The following is a 17,144-nucleotide window of genomic DNA, read 5'->3' on the forward strand; positions in this document are numbered from 1 at the left end:
CCTACCTCTTAAATAAATGAATTAGTGTGTTACGTGACGATGGTAGCACTCTGCTGGAGGTTTGCACCTCAGGAAGAAATGAATAAATCCTTGTCCACTCTGGTGTTAATATGTAAGGGATAGATTTATTTTCATACTTAAAAAAAAGGATTAAGAGTATAATTTGCATTCAGACAGACTTGGACTACTAATTCTGATTCCCTTACCCTAGGCTCACTTAATTTCTCTGGGTCTCAGTTTCTTCGTCTATAAAATGGGGATAATGATAATTCCTCATGGAGCTGTTGCAAGGGTTTAATGAGTTAATGCACGCAACATGCCACACATATAATAGGTGCTGTTATTATAACTCCCAGCAATCTTCCTGGACTGATGTACATCTGGGAAAACCACTCCAAGAAAGAGCATTCCATCAGAGAAGGTCTTGATTTATATTTGGGAAGTTCTCCATCAGTGGAGCAAAAGGAAATGGAGATGGAATCCAGTTAATTTGTAACTTAGTAATTTTTACAAAAAAGAACCTAAGATGTATGTTGATGATGGCTTAGTATCATTGTTAATCTTATTTCTTTGGTCTGACCATCACTCTACCTTCATACTGAGAGCTTATTTCCCTGCCCTGGGAAGACATAAACTTGGATTCCTTCTGCCAAGCAGCCTGATTCTGCTTATTGACACCTGGCCCTTCTCCCCTTGCTACTGGCTCTTCAGGTAACTTTGGGAACTTGATTGATGGGGGATCGCATCATGGGAATAGGAAGAAGTCAGGTGACCAAGCTGAAGAAGATGCCCTTCCACTGCTGCATGAAGGAGAAGGGGACGCAGCCATGCCCATGGTCTCCACCACTCACCCCGAGAAGCCACTCGTGACAGAAGGGAACAGGTAGGAGACACAGCAGGTGAGAGTAGCCGGGGTTTCTGATAGTAGAAGCTTGACCAATTTCTGGGACTGTTTGATTCAGTTCTTCCCTAAAACTGGAAACACTCTTTATTTTAGTTATAAGAACAAGGTGCAAACAAGGGCAACATAGTAAATGCCACTCTCCTGAATTCTTAGTAACATGTTGACAACTCTCCAAACGACACATCCAGGGAAATCATTTAAGGGCAGAGCAATGATGATGGTTATTATTATCATATCTGAAGCTCCATTCATTCTATAACTTTGAAGCATAACAAGGTAGGAAGGTCAGATGTTAAAATTTCAATCCAAAATCCTATTAACAGTTGTTATAGTCATCTGAATATAATGTAAACTCAAGTTGGTAGAATTATTAGATACATGATTTATTATCTTATTTTTGCCCACAATCAAACTGAAGAACTCAAAAAATGAGTGTCAGCCACCAGAAAAGACCGTTTCAGAGAACTGCTGGGGCACCTACATGTACCCTCACCGATCTTTAATCCAAGTAACATTTCAACATGCAAAGAGAAGTGAAACTATAGAACTGTCTTAAGAAAGTGATGTCAACCAAATGGTTTATGAGAAGGGAAAGCCACAAGTAGAGAGATTCTTCTGTGTTCTGAGCTTTATGCTATGAGTAAAAAAATATGATCTCACTGGATTGTCATAAGAGAGCATTGCTCTCCCTGTTCACATGTGAGGGGATTGGAACCACATCGCTAGTTCTCTTCAATCTTTGCTCTTCTCTCTCTGGGCACGAACCCATGGCTTACTGACCACCGTTAGAATAATGACTCTCACATCTATTTCCCCAGATGGGCTTCTTTCCTGAGCAGCAGGTCCAAACACCTCCATTTGGGTGTCCCCGGATTATTCACCAGACTCATTGTCTTCACAGACAACTTTGCCCCTTTTCCTATCTTTCCCATCTCAGAGACTGGTCATACCGTTGTCTGCATCCTCCAAGCCACAAATCAGAAAGTTGGCAATTGTTCTCTTTTCCCTTCCTACCCGTATCCAATTAGTGATGAAGTCTGGTCAATTCGAGTTCTCAAGTGCGTTCTCTATTGCCATTTCTTTAATCTGGCCTGTCAGTACCTTTGGCCTAAATTATTTTAAACACCTCTTACCTGGCTTGGATCTGTTTCAAGAAATTCACCAAACTATCTATCTATCTGAACTCCCCAGTCCCCTGATTGACATCATACAATGACATTGCCATTGACATCTGTCTGTGGCTTTCCGAATTAATTTCAGAGGACATATTTTGTTGATTTGATCCCTACCCACTTCTCTACGGTAATCTCTGGGTATTCCCCAAACTCCACCATCCCTGCGGCGCCATCCCCCAAGTGGATTCCGTTGTTTGCTGTGTCTGGGCCTGTGAACACCTCTTCCTTCTGCCAGGCAACCACCGCCCTCCTCAGAACTGCTAGCTTCCGTTACCTTTCGAGACTAAGTTCAAGTTCCCTTCCCTGAGTCCCAGGTCTTATTTGGACTTCTCTACTCCCCTCCATCAAACACTAATCGCACTGCATTAAGACGTTTTTACTAGTCTGTCTCCCTATTAGACTGTGAGCACCCTGAGGGCGAAGGACTGTGTCTGGTTCACCTTTGGATCTGCTCATCTCCACGCCAGGCACATAGTAGACGCTCATAACTGTTTCTGAATGAGTTGAGGACACGCTGTAACTGGGCTGGGCACAGGGTACTATGTGGGTAGAGAGGGGGAGCGGAGGAGGTGAAGAGTTGGGAAAAGTCACAACCAAGGTGACATCCTGAAGGGCGAGAATGAGCTTAAGGGATAGAAAGCGATTGTCTGGGACAAAGTAGGAAACAGTAAGTGAAAATAATCCTAGCTGCTTGTCCTCTCATTTTTGAGCATGGCCTACGTTTTCTAAATTCTGTCTCTCCCACGGACCACCCTCCCCCTCCCACGGACCACCTTCTTTGGGGTCTTTTTTATGGGTCCCTGGCAGCCATACTTGGCCACCCTCCTTTACACGCACCAAAAAGGACCCCAAACTTCCCAGTCCTTTAATGGCTTCTCTGTCCATTCTCGAAACTGAGGACCTCAATGAACAGGATCTGCAGCTCTGGGAGGCTTTTATGAGACTCAGTGGTACTCTACATCCTTTCGCCAGGATCCTTTTCGCAGTGAAAACATCCCCACCTTGTTAGACTAGCCCGTTGTTGACTGTTGGCGGGGATGTCAGGGGATGTAGTGTGGGAAGGGTTTGAGAGGAAATGAGAGCTCTCAGGAACCCTCAGATGGACCTCACATTAGTACTGACAGGCTGGCTCGAAGAGACCAAAATGTCATGCTGCTGTTTTGGGGCTTTATATTCCTGTCACTATATCGAGGCTCTGTCCACATAGTGGCAAGCCAGGGTGGCAGCAGCCGAATTGGAAGATTCTCTAATAGACCACCACACACACATGCATGCATGTGCACACACAGCATCTACACACATGCACATACACACACAATTTTTCTGTTGCCTCCATTGAAATACCACTGTATAAGGGGTGGTTTAGGACACTTAAAACATCACCCTGCATTTGTTCTGGGCTTTCCAGTTTTACAAAGCCTGTGCATTCACATACAACTCAGATACGGGGCCGGAGCCCAAGAATGAGATTGGAGCACAAGACATCCAGAGTTGGGTCATCATTTGCTTCTTAGCGTTCCAGGCCCACGCTTGCCCAAAGTCACACGGCTGGTCGTACGTCAGGGCAGCCATTCAAACTGACAGGCTTCTCTTCCCACTGGCAACATGGTGCCCTCCCATCTGCTGTCCTCCATCTCACTGTCATTTGCCTGAAAGACCACCGCATCCCGGACCATGCAGACCCAGTAAGACCTGGAGGACCCTGGGCACCAAAGACAGAGGCTCTAAACATCATTAGCACAAAATCATCCAAACCAAAGAAACCTTGGAACAAAGTGCAACAATGAGTGGGAATTTATTTAGGTGCAGGATTCTCAGTGCCATAATTTTTCACAAGATAAAGGAAAGAGCAGTTTCTGAACTTCTTTATTTTTAATTTTTATTTTGTTCTCCTGCTGTAATAATAACCACAGTTTCTGCCAAGAATTTATTTGGCTTCTCTTCTGAATGGACGCCTGCTGGTTTATTTTCTGCAGAACAGACCATGGGGCACCTTTGCTAACTTTATGGCCTCTAGAAGAAATCTGGAGGTTGGAGAGCTAAAAAGAACAACATGCATTCTTTCAGGCTGAAGTTCTCGGTAGCTTTTTGGAATGGAAACAAAGCTCTCTCTTTCACCTCACCACCCCAGCCCAGCCTCTATAAGCGCGCGTGACTCCAAACACTGTTCACATTTATTAGGGCCACCTGTCCAACCACGCCCATGACAAGAAATGTGGTCTGGCCTGCCTTCCGCGTTTCTCTTCACACAGACCCAGGTGTTTGTGGGACAATTACAGGCGGCTGGGGGCAAACCTAGTTAAGAATATAGCTGTTTTTAGGCAGGGAGCTTCAGCTTTTTGCTACACCTCTCCCATCTTCCCTGCTTTCACATCCATCCCTTTCCTCCTTGGGAACTGAATTCTACCAGTTAGTTCCTTCTTTTCTGTCTTCAGTCTCATCCTCTTAACTTTTTTCTTATCATCATTTAAGCATATCCAACCATCACCATCAGCCATTCTCTTTGGCTCCACAGCTCCCCTTCCAGCTACTTTGCCATCCCTCTCGTCCCTTCTTAGTCAAGCAGGTCATCTGCATTACTGGCACCAATGCCCAGCAACAATAAATTTTGTATGGATGGATGAATGGACGGCAAGCCATGGAATGCTGAAGTTTAGTTTAGAGCACATGACTTCATCTTCATTAATATTATTACCCTCTTAGATTTCTCTAGCGATTTCAGTTTATAAAATACATTCACATCTGTTCTCTCAATTGATCCTTACACAGTCAGGGCCTAGCATATAGACATTAAAAGGAAAAATATGTTAGTTTTTCTCCTTTCTCTCTTCTCTCAATTGGAAAGAGAATTTCTCCTTGAAGAGGGCTTGCCTTCGCTCTGGTGATCATTTCTAAACTTGGCCCTGGGTCAGAGGGTGGTAGCTGTTATTACCTCACCATTGTAGCCATATAACAGTTCGTCACTTATTGTCCATGGATCCCCAAGTAAAGGCTAAGGATGGAATTAATAGTTTGACTATTTTGTCATCACCCTTCCCCCAACCCACCCAGAACATACAAACATGAACAGGTTACTGGGATTGTCTGAAAAACACTGATCACCAACTAACTTCCAGACCTAATGTGTTTTCCCAGGAATTACAACTATTTGCCATTCGAGGCCAAGAAGCCCTGTGTCTATTTCATCAGTTCTTGGGGAGACCAGACGTTTAGGCTGCATTGGTCCAACATGCTGGAGAAAATGGCGGACCTCCTGGTAGGTGACTCTGACAGGTGATGGATTTGAATATTGGGAAGCTGGAGGCAAAGGGGATTTTTTTCCACCCAGTAGAGGGTCTTGACCTCAGTTTAAATACAAGTGAATTGAGACTGCTGCGTTTGGAGGACACCTGGCTCCTGCCACGTGGACGCAGGGGAATGAGAATACATTTTGTAAAATCCCTTGACTTTAAATCAAATTATCCAGTTCAAACCCCTGCTCTGCTTCTAACTGTTATAGGACCTAGGGATAGGCCACTTTCCCAATCTCCAAAGGCAAGGGATGGACAGCTTTCTCACAAAATTGATAGATCTTAGCTTCAACTAATATAAAATCCTAAATCCTTAACAAGGTGGACAATTTCTTCCAAGTTCAAGCCCTGACACCTCTCCAGTCCTATATCTCACGTGCTCTTCCTCCTTACTGTATTCCAAGCATGCTGGTCTCCTTTCAAGTGTCTCAAAGAAACCAAGCTCCTTTGTGCCTCCTAGCTACCTGCATGCTGTTCCCTCTGCCAGGGCTGCTTTTCCCCTTCACGTTTCTCCTGTGAAGCCCAGTCAACCTCTAGGGCTCATATTTAAGCCCTTCCTCAGAGAAACCTTCTTACTCGCTCCCTCTTACCCTCTTCCATCATGTCCTGTTCTTTTCCTTCAGAATTATTTGAGGAATTGAATGTGTGAAAGTATTTAAAACAGCACCTATATGCAAAAAATGCTAGGCTGTCCCACCCAACCCCTGGGGGGTGGAGGGGGGAAGAAAACCTGGGAACACTGCTTCTTTGGTATCTCCTTCCCTTTGTGATTCCTTTTCGTTTACTCTCACATTTCTCTTTCCAGCCCACACATCTCATGGGCAGTGTCCTCTCCTCTCTGTCCCACTGTGCCTCACCAGGGGACCCTGGTCTGATCCCTCTCATTCCATGAAAACCCACACTAAGGAAAGCACACATTTCTCTCTCCCGTTTGCTTTATAATTCTGTCTTCAATTGTGTAAAACACGGTATTGGGGGCTTCCCTGGTGGCGCAGTGGTTGAGAATCCGCCTGCTAATGCAGGGGACACGGGTTCGAGCCCTGGTCCGGGAAGATCCCACATGCCGCAGAGCAACTAAGCCCGTTAAACCCGTGAGCCACAACTACTGAGCCTGCTATCTAGAGCCCGCAAGCCACAACTACTGAGCCCATGCGGCTAGAGCCTGTGCTACACAAACAAGAGAAGCCACGGCAATGAAAAGGCCATGCACCGCAACAAAGAGTAGCCCCCGCTCGCCGCAACTAGAGAAAGCCCGCGCGCAGTAACGAAGACCCAACGCAGCCAAAAATAAAATTAATTAATTAATTAATTAAAACAAAACAAAAAAAACACAGTATTGCCTCTGGCCATGAAGATTCCAGGCATCATGGAGACAGAGTCTGAAAGTGGTCATGGAGGCCGGGTTTGGAGTCATGCCATGGGGAGGCCATGGACTCGCTTTTTACAGCTGGTCTTGCTTCTCCTTCAGACAAAATAGTTTATTTCTAAAAGGCTTGACCAAACAAATCAGAATATTTTTATCCCTAGAGGCCATAGTAGCCTTGAGCACTTGTTTCTAATTCTTTCTCAGAGCCAGGATCCCTGCCGTGCGCGGCATATCATGGCTAACCTGACTGAATGTTTACTAAGCACCAAGCACGGTTTGAAGAAGTTCACATCTCCCTATGGGGCTATAGGTGGGTACCATTATTACCAGATTTTACAGATGAGGAAACTGGGCAGAAGTGGGTGAGGTCACCTGATAAAGCCTGGATTTGGATGTCGTAGGTAGTCTGACTCCCAAGCCTAAATCTTTAACCGCTCCACGATGTTGCCTGTACTTATAGTGAAGGGGGAAAGAGGGAAATATATGTCCCTAGGCATGTGATGGAGGATGTCGTTTTTGTAGATTCTAGCAAAGCAGTGGTGACATGTACATTGCCCCTTGGGTGCCATTTTCCTCCAAGCCATGAAATGGAACCCTAGAATTTAGGACCCAATGGAAAAGTACAATGATTAAGTACACAAGCATATAGCCATTGTCATATACAACCTGTCTTCTTTTCCCTCAACACCCCACCCCTGACAAAACCCCCATAATCAGAAGAATTGATAGCCTGTTAGTTTCAGGGATTGTTCAGTGTGGTTTTACTCCTATATAACAAACTGGCATGAACATTGCTTTTGAAATTTCTTTTTGTTTGTTTTTTTGTTTGTTTTTTTGTTTTTTAAAAATTTATTTATTTATTTATTTATGGCTGTGTTGGGTCTTCGTTTCTGTGCAAGGGCTTTCTCTACTTGCGGCAAGTGGGGGCCACTCTTCATCGCGGTGCACGGGCTTCTCACTATCATGGCCTCTCCCGTTGCGGAGCACAGGCTCCAGACGCGCAGGCTCAGTAATTGTGGCTCACGGGCCTAGTTGCTCCGTGGCATGTGGGATCTTCCCAGACCAGGGCTCGAACCCGTGTCCCCTGCATTAGCAGGCAGATTCTCAACCACTGCGCCACCAGGGAAGCCCTGAAGTTTTTGATAATTCTATCTAATTTACTCTTCTTTGTTGGGTATTTCCCATGACATTAGGTTTCCCTCACAAGGTAGATTCTAAATAAATGGAACTCAGTTCAGGAATAAATCTGGGACAGAAACAATGAGTTTGAGCAACACAGGAGAAGACTTGAATCTGGACCAATTCCAGTTAAGAAAGGAAGGTTCGAAGTTAGAATGCAGTAGCATTTCCCGGTTCAGACATACACGAAAAAACAAGAGATATGTTCCTTCATTTTCAAAACAAAATATTAGCTCAATATTATTTCTGTGGGTGTTAGAATCAGTATCTCCACTATGGTGTCTCATTCCCACCTCTCATCCCCCCATCTCTGTGGTTTGTTTTCAGGAAGAAGGTATAGAGGAAGTGAAAGAACTGATTAAGATTTCAGAGGAAGCCCCAGAAGAGAAAATGAAGATGGTGCTCAGTGACTTCATCAGTCAAAGCAGGTACTGCAGAGACAGCTGTCATCTGGGCAGCTCAGCTGATATGGAATCAGCTTTTAATTACCTTAGAAAATGGTCGATTTTACATGCATTCATATGGGCATTGAATAGTGTTATATCCATCTTAATTTTGTTCAGTAATTTAGCTGCAACTGTGGGCTCACTACTGCTTCCTGACACTTAACTAAAACATAAAGCAAAGGGGGAAAAAAAAAAAGGAAAAGAGAAGAAAAGAAAGACTGCAGAGACATTTTATGAAACGAGAAAAATGCTGGTAGTGTTAGTGTCCAGCATGGCTCTTTGCATCTGGTAGGTACTCAACAACTATTTGGCAATTAGATGGATAAGTTATATCAAATGCTATTTAGTAGAATTTTTTATACACCACATTAATAAGCACCAATTAATGACTCTTATTCCAGGAGGTAGACAATATAATAAAAGACGAAAAAATAGGGTGTATTAGTTATCTATTACAGACTAACAATAACTCTCAAATTTAGTGGCTTACACATATTTATTATTTCACAGTTTCTTGGGTCATGAATGCAGGTGTGGCTTAGCTGGGTCCTTTTCTCGGGACCTCTCCCAGGCTGCAATCAAGGCATTGACTAAGGCTACAGTTACCTCAGGGCTCAACTGGGAAGGACTCACTTCCAAGATGACTCATACGGACATTTGCAGAATTCAGTTCTTCATGAACTGTTGGATTGAGGATGATTGAGGGCTTCAGTTCCGGACTAGCTGTTGTTTGGAGGTCATTCTCAATTCCTTGCCACGTGAGCCTCTCCAAGCTACCTCTCACAACGTGGCAGCTGACTGCATCGGAGTGAGCAAGAAAGAAGAGTCAGAGAGAACATGCCCATAAGATGGACGTCACGGTCTTTTATAACCTAATCTTGGACGTGACATCCCATCAGTCTTGATGTCTTCTGTTAGAAGGAAGTCACTAGGACCAGTGCACATTCAAAGGGGATGAATTGCACCATGGCAAGAAGAGCAGGAGGTGGGGATCATTGGGGCCATCTTAGAGGCTGCCTTCCCTATAAGAAAACAACTTGATGAATTAGGTCAAGACTTGACCAACAATGAGAATTTGTTATAATAGAATCAATGGAAAAGGAGTGGCTATTCATGTGATGGAAAGAAAAAATTAATAGATTCTCGTGTTCAGCTTTGTAAGTTTTGTCTTTCCTAATCTCTCAACTACCCAAGCCTTTTTTACTTAAAAAAAGAAAGCAAAGAAATAAATATGTAGTTTTTTCTCTCTTTATTTCTTTTCTGTTTTTCATATAGAAGCAATATATATCAGTGCTACTCCTGCTGTGAGCTAAGCGTCACCTGCAAATCCCTTGAAGCATCTTTAAAAGCTTCATGGTCATATATTTAGAAATTGTGGGCAAATTAATAGCTCAATAACTTTTCTCTATTAGGGGGTTACTTGGAGGTGATAATTATTCCCTTTTCTCTTCAAGTTTAAAGCCAACTGAAAAAAATATTCATGAGGGTCAGACAGAGATCAAACGTTCATTTTATATTTGGTAAATCTGGATTTGAGAAAAAAGTTTGTACCTGAGGTCAAGGAGACTTTGTGGTCCCCCCACCTGTTTGAGGTTGAGTAGCTGGACTTTGGGGCTTCCCCCCAGAAGGGACAGACCACCTGCTGTGTATAGGTGAGGAGGCTGCCCACAGCTGGCAGTGGGCTGGGTCTGAAAGATGAGGAATGAACAGAATCATGTGCCAAAGTCACCTACCCCCATTCTGGTGGGGAAATAAGTTATTTCTCCCCCTGTGAGGAAGGGAGAGAGATTAGAAGCATCCATAATGTTTCCTAGAGCTGATCCATCCTGGGAGTGGAATGGATTCCTTCTGCCTCTAGGAAAGCAAGGTAGACAGGTGGCACCAAGATTCCCTCCTCAAAATAGACTCCTTTTTATTCTTTTTAAAAATGAAGAGAAAATGCAATGACTAGTATGTCCAAAGAGAATTTCTGATTGAAGTTTCCAATTACCAGCAGGCAGAGCCCTGGTGTGGGACCCCTCCCTGGGAGGTATGGCATCTTAGATCCCCCTTTTGTTCTTTTGTAATTGATTCTTTTCATCACAGAAATACTAGATGCTCATCTTCAACAACAACAAAATGCAGGATGTATAAAGGAAAAGTGTTCTCAACTCTCTCTCCAATCCCACTCAGAGAGAAGAGTTTGATTTGTCTTCCTTTTTTTCTGTGCATTTGCAAACACACACATTCATAAAAATACTCTGTTTCTTCATAAATATCACACACTTTGTTCAGTAGATTGCTTTTTCACTCAGCAATGTATCACTGGCATCTTTCTACAGTAGTACCTAATAGTCATCCCCAATGTTCAATCACGTGATATGTACCATGTAGTATTTAATTAGACCCTTATATTTAAGTTGTTCTGATTTATTTTGCTACTGTAAACAATGCTACAATAAATGTTACTATGTAAACATATTTTTGCAAGAATTTTCAGTTATTTTTGAAGGATAGAATTCTAGTATAATTTTTGGGTCAAATTATATGGACATTTAAATTTTGATAGATGCTGTCAAATAACCTCTTAAACATTATAATAATTAACACTCTCCTATCGTAATAGAGGAGAGTGACTATTTCCCTTTGAATATTATCAACCTTGAATATTACCTGGTTTTTAGTAAGTGAAAATGGTATCGATTTTAATTTAAGTTACTGCTGATGAGGGAATATCTTATTTCCCCAAATTTAAAGTCATTTCTGTTTCTTCTTCAATTGCATTACCATTACCATTTCCCTATTGAACACATTTTTAACTTCATCCCTCAAAATGTTATTATTCAGTCCTTTGCATGGTTTTAAAAATGTGAAGACATAGCCTAGTTTTGAGTCTAAAATACTTGCTCTACATACAATTTTCAGGAACATTTTGGGGTGTGTTAAATTTGTAAGATAAAGGAAAACTGCATTATGTTGTGTTTGCTGTTATGAACTTGGATAGGAATCACAATAGGTATATACTGAAAGAAAGTAGAAAAACAAACATCCCCAAAACTAATGTGAGGTCTGGCACTATTTCCCATTCTCATTTTGTCTCGTAGAAAAGTTAGTGCCTTATTGCTTAATCCAAAATGAAAAATCTTGGTTCTGTGGCTTCATCAACTTTCCCATTGTATTGCAGAAAGTATACTTGCAAATCTCTGGAATTATATAAATGAATTTTCACTAAGTAGGTTTCAAAATTGTTATTCTTTTATAGTGCCTTTGTCTCTGAAGTGGAAAAGAAACCCAAGATGTTGAACCAAACCAATTTAGATAAGAAACGACTTACGCTCTGTTGGCAGGAGCTGGTATGTGAAAATCTATTTATACTTGCAAAGAACTAAAACGTGTGCTTTAAAAATAAACCTCATGGATGAAGCATAGGTCATAGACCACATGAGGATAAAGTTCTAAAAGTTATACAGTTGTGTGATATAGAAGAATGAGAAGGGAATAAATAGGTGAGTGAGTTGGAGAGGAACTAGCATTTACTGAATGTTTACAAGAATGAGCTAGAAGCCCACCAGCCCTATATTCTATTCTGATGTAGGACTTGTTCATTTTCTTGACGTTTGTATTTTGTCAAAGGCTGTGGACTCTTTCACTTAACCTTCTGCCTCCTAAGCTGAGAGACAAAAAGAAATAACTAAACTACCTCTCCTTGGTGTCCTCCCATTATGAATTGTGTGAGAAGTTGTGAGCATACCTGAGGGCAGGGCAGTGGCTGGTACCTCTCTGTGCCCTGGAGACCCTGCACAGTGCTGAGTGCCTTAGAGATGTTCGGTCCCTATTGAATGAGTGACGACTGCGAAACGCCAGACCAAGTCAGACCCTGATTATCTCTCCTTGAAACTTCAGTTCCAGCAATGGCAACAAGGGACGTCTTGTATGAGGCCATGATAATTCTGCAAAAATAAAATTACTCAGTGTTTGGCCAGGGACATTTTAAAGATGTGAGTGAGGCCCACAGAGGTTAAATGATTTTATTTAAGGGTCACAGCTAGTTAATCACACTCCAGAGACTAAAGCCTGAGTCTCTGAACGCTTGACTCATCCTTCTTTCCAGAAAATAAATGAAGTTTTTTGTCCTCCTCTACTCCAAGGAGGCTAGATTCCCACCATATGTAAGATTGGCTTCCTACTCCATGTCTTTCTCAGCACCTCTGACTGTCTCTGCAATACCCATCCTCTACAGATAGCCCACAGAGCGCTCTCATTTTCTGTGTCCAACAGTCTTTGTCCTGAACAAGCCCAAGATTTCAGTACTTTGCATGGCCCAGCTCTCTCTCCGCATTTCCAGCCTCTGGGTGGACACGTTCACTGCTTGCCTCATAGTACCTCTGACTCAGTGTATCCCACTCAGCCCATCATCTTCCCACCGAAGCTTGTTCCCTGTCCTGTATCGGTACCACCAGCCTCACCTGTTGCTCCAATCAGAAGCTTAAGAATCAACTTTGAATCCTGTACCTCAGCGGTCCCCAAACTTTTTGGCACCAGGGATCAGTTTCGTGGAGACGATTTTTCCACGGACTGGCGCGGGAGCGGGGGCAGTGGGAATGGTTCAGGCAGTAATGTGAGCGATGGGGGACGATGGGGAGAAGCAGAGGGAGCTTCACTCGTTCGCCTGCTACTCACCTCCTGCTGTGCGGCCTGGCTCCTAACAGGCCGCGGACCGGTACCGGTCCACAGCCCGGGGGTTGGGGACCCCTGCTATACCTCACACTAAACGGTCATTTTGACCCCAGGCCAGGTTGAGACCCCGGCCCTTAAAGACTCTGGCACTCACTCCATTCTTCACCCCCAGGACCACTGCCTAACCCGAGTGCTGTAGCGTCTCTGGCCTGGGCTCTCACAGTCATCTTCCTACGGTCCGCCTTCCATACCACAGCCGGAATGGTCTCCAAAACACAAATCTGCTGAGATCTCTCTTGATTAAAAAAATCACTGGAGGGACTTCCCTGGTGGTGCAGTGGTTAAGAATCCGCCTGCCCATGCAGGGGACACGGGTTTGAGCCCTGGTCTGGGAAGATCCCACATGCCGAGGAGCAGCTAAGCCCGTGTGCCACAACTACTGAGCCTGTGCTCTAGAGCCCGTGCTCTGCAGTGAGAAGCCCACGCACCGCAACGAAGAGTAGCCCCCGCTCGCCGCAACTAGAGAAAGCCTGCGCGCAGCAACGAAGACTCAACACAGCCATAAATAAATAAATAAATAAATTTATTAAAAAAAAAATAAATCACTGGAGTCTCCCAATTGTTCATAAGATAAAGGCCAAATTCCTTTGTACATGATATACAGGGGTGTTCACCGTCTTGTCCCAGCCTAGTCTCCCAGCCTTGTCTCTCGTTGCTCCCTTCCCATGTATCTATGTGCCAACGATTCTGAACCCTCGCTGATTATGTGCCTTCATATGTAATTGTTCCTTCCAACTGGACTGTACTTTTTCTTCTTATCATCTGATGAATTCAATGCATTTTTTGCTCAGCACAAATATCATATTATCCGTAAAACCTGGCTTTGGCCCCTCTGGTCCCATGATGCTTTACACATTTTAGTTATTTGCATATATTGCTTTCACCTCACCAACTGTCAAAGTCTCAAGGAAAGGAAGCTTGAGTCCTCCTCTTGTCCCAGGCCCTGGCTCCTAGGATAGTGATTGGGAAAAGTGGGAGAATGTATGTTTTGTACAAAACAAAACTCTTGTTTTGTTTTAGGAGGCCATAGCCAAGGAGGCCAAGGGGCTCACTCAGCAGCAGAAGAAAAAGTTATCTCTTGATGAAATGATCCAGGCAGCCCAAAACTTTGTGGAAAAAATCCGCTTTCTTGTGGATGAGGTAATCAACTGTAAAGGCAAAGCTCATTTGGAAGATTAGACCGAATATCTTCCCAGTGGGGTTTGAATGTTTGATAAGAATGAAAGATGAGCAGTGTTTTCTCTCAAGCCCTGCTGAGCTGAGCAGGCACTATTCGTTTGAAGGGTGAAGGAGGGTGTTTTTTAATTAAGCCAAACATGTACAGCTTTATCGATTTTTTCACGAAGCCTGAGTATTCAGCCGAAATAAAAAGCATGTTCCTAAATAATAATAATAATAATAATAAAGCACACTCCTTAATAGGCTCAAGAAAAGTCAAAATAAACATGGGACCTTTGATAGGTTTTTTTTTTTTTTTAATTTTTTAAATTTATTTTTGGCTGTGTTGGGTCTTCGTCTCTGTGCGAGGGGTTTTCTCCAGTTGCAGCAAGCGGGGGCCACTCTTCATCACGGTGCGCGGGCCTCTCACTGTCGCGGCCTCTCTTGCTGCGGTGCACAGGCTCCAGACACGCAGGCTCAGTAATTGTGGCTCACGGGCTTAGTTGCTCCGCGGCATGTGGGATCCTCCCAGACCAGGGCTCGAACCCGTGTCCCCCGCATTGGCAGGCAGACTCTCAACCACTGCGCCACCAGGGAAGCCCCTTTGATAGGTTTTTAACTGTAAGGAAATTGAAACTCATGTCCAGTAAAAGTTAAAACAGCTTCTCATTTTAAAGTTAATTGTAAGCAATATCTTCCGGTGACTACTAGAATGATCTAAAAAAAGTCCTCGTATTTGCTTCTGTTAAATACTAGGTTTTGTGGCGGAAGTTTTCAGGGAGAGGTACAGATTTACTGCTTCTGTTCTTGAAAGTTTTTTTTCTTGTTGCAAATTTATCATTCCCTGGAGGCATAACAAGCGTGAGATAGTCACTTTGGAATGCAGGAATTTTAATGAGCACCCAGAAGGTTCAAACCAGGTCTGTGACTGACTGACCGTGTGGCCAGAAAACCTCCACAAGGATGTCTCTGTTTCCATGTCAAGAGAGAGGGGATGCCTTCTTAGGGTACCAATTACACTAGAGGATTACGGGGTTAGAAAAAGTATCTGCTTCCAGTCCGAAAATGTCAAAGCCTAGTTGATGACAATATGCCTCCCTTTTGTTTTAGAAGCTATATTGGCTCAGCAATGTGCATTTCAAACACTCACAACATAATGGGCCTCTTGGCAGGGAATTCTGCAATTCTTATCTTGATTAGCTCAACTTTAAAGTCTAATTTTCTGTGCAATTTAGTGCAGTTTCTCCCGAATAAACTCCTAAAATGGAGCGAAAATACTTAGCAATTATATTTTAGGTATAAAATCCCTTGTAAAATTGGTTTTCCTTCCTTAAGAGCAGATGGAAAGACATCCAAAGACATTCACGGATTTTTGTTTTTGGTGTTTCATTTGAATGTTCTGGAAATGTTACCTGGCTCTTAGGAGGTCCAATGCTGGAAGCTAAATCATGATTACAAGATTGCAAAGAAAAAATCCATGGGAAGGTGGAGCAAACGTTTGTTCTGCAGATGGAGAAAAATAGGCCACCAAAGATGCCAAGTCACGGGTCCGACTTGCATATTGTCAAAGCATGATAAGTAGTTTGGCGTATGGGGCTTCCGTGACCTAAGACTTTCTCAAAGAAGCCACGCTTAACTTGCTTGGTTGCATAGGTGTTTCAGTACCCAGAAAGTTTAAGTCACAGAACTTGTTGTGCAGAAGGGGTGCTGTTGCAGGATAGGAGAACCCTGGAGGTGCCGTGTAAACACCCACCTATCAAATCTGTCCCCTCTGCCTCCACAGCCACAGCACACCATCCCTGACGTCTTCATCTGGATGCTGAGCAACAACAAGAGGGTGGCATATGCCCGCATCGCCGCCAAGGACCTGCTCTATTCCCCCATCAGGAAGCAGATGGGTCAACACTGCAGGAAGATCAAAACTCACTTCCTCAAAGTAAGTCTGTACTATTTTTGACTCAAGGATGGGAATCTCTGTTTTTCCTGGGTTGCACGGCATTCCTAGTGTGTGTGCAGATCTCTGAGTTGACCCTAAGACTTTCAAAAGTCTGAGGACAACTAGAACATCTTGCCCCCTCTTGATTCAAGTTGTGTTTTAGGAGACCATCCTGGGGCTGAATATTTTCCAATTTTCCAATAACTATGTCACCAGACACATATAAGGTGTTTTTTTTTTAAATCTGGTGGAGGTACCTTAAGGTTATTTTAATTTTTACTTCTTTGATTACTAAGAAGAATGAACATTTTTCTATTAGTTTCCTCTCTACTTTTCTCTTGAGTAATTTATCTATGGCATCATTTTACGCGAGTTCATCTATGTTTTAAAAATAGACTTCAAAGAAAATCACAAGAGGAGAGGTTGCTATTCCACAGAACTGCTAGTTTAGGATCCCTGGTGGTTTTACACTGTAAAAATATGATAGTCTTTTCATCTTGGGTCCCTGCACCATTCATGAACACAGGGTCATAGGCACAATCTCTGGATAGATCCTACTGTCTTTAAATCAAGATTTGAGCCTTTCCTGGAGACCCTGGGTATTCTACCTCTACTACAAAGACATTTCTATCCCAGGAGTGAACTTGAGCAAACATGGAGAAAGACTGGTCCGAAAGCTTAACACTCACCAATGGCTGGCGACAAGAGTGTGTGATGTGACTGATTAACTTTCCCAACTCACAGTGGGCTGTCCTGCCAATCTGAGTTCTGATTATTTGCTATAACATAATTATTCTTCCACTGCTTTAGAAGGGGGATGAGAAGGCTCAAAACCATGCCATGTGAAGAATAGGTGAGGATATGACAATGTTTAACTGAGAAGAGAGATTTGGCGGCATGATAGAGGTTTTGTGTTCGTAGGGCTTCCACATGGATGGGGGGGTGATTGTGTGTGTGTGTGCACACGCACGTGT

General features: G+C 43.3%; 1 protein-coding gene across 1 annotated transcript in view; it reads left to right on the plus strand.

The window, feature by feature from the left end:
* FER1L6 (fer-1 like family member 6) overlaps positions 1 to 17,144 on the plus strand; it is a 116,183-nt gene that overhangs the window by 28,468 nt on the left and 70,571 nt on the right. The window contains exons 12-17 of the mRNA XM_061171617.1: positions 712 to 883; positions 5,215 to 5,335; positions 8,242 to 8,342; positions 11,602 to 11,692; positions 14,097 to 14,216; positions 16,018 to 16,170. Coding sequence (XP_061027600.1) covers positions 712 to 883; positions 5,215 to 5,335; positions 8,242 to 8,342; positions 11,602 to 11,692; positions 14,097 to 14,216; positions 16,018 to 16,170 — 758 coding nt within the window. The remainder of the gene's footprint in view (positions 1 to 711; positions 884 to 5,214; positions 5,336 to 8,241; positions 8,343 to 11,601; positions 11,693 to 14,096; positions 14,217 to 16,017; positions 16,171 to 17,144) is intronic.

Source organism: Eubalaena glacialis, chromosome 17 (assembly GCF_028564815.1).
Source record: "Eubalaena glacialis isolate mEubGla1 chromosome 17, mEubGla1.1.hap2.+ XY, whole genome shotgun sequence".
Classification (NCBI taxonomy): Eukaryota; Metazoa; Chordata; class Mammalia; order Artiodactyla; family Balaenidae; genus Eubalaena; species Eubalaena glacialis.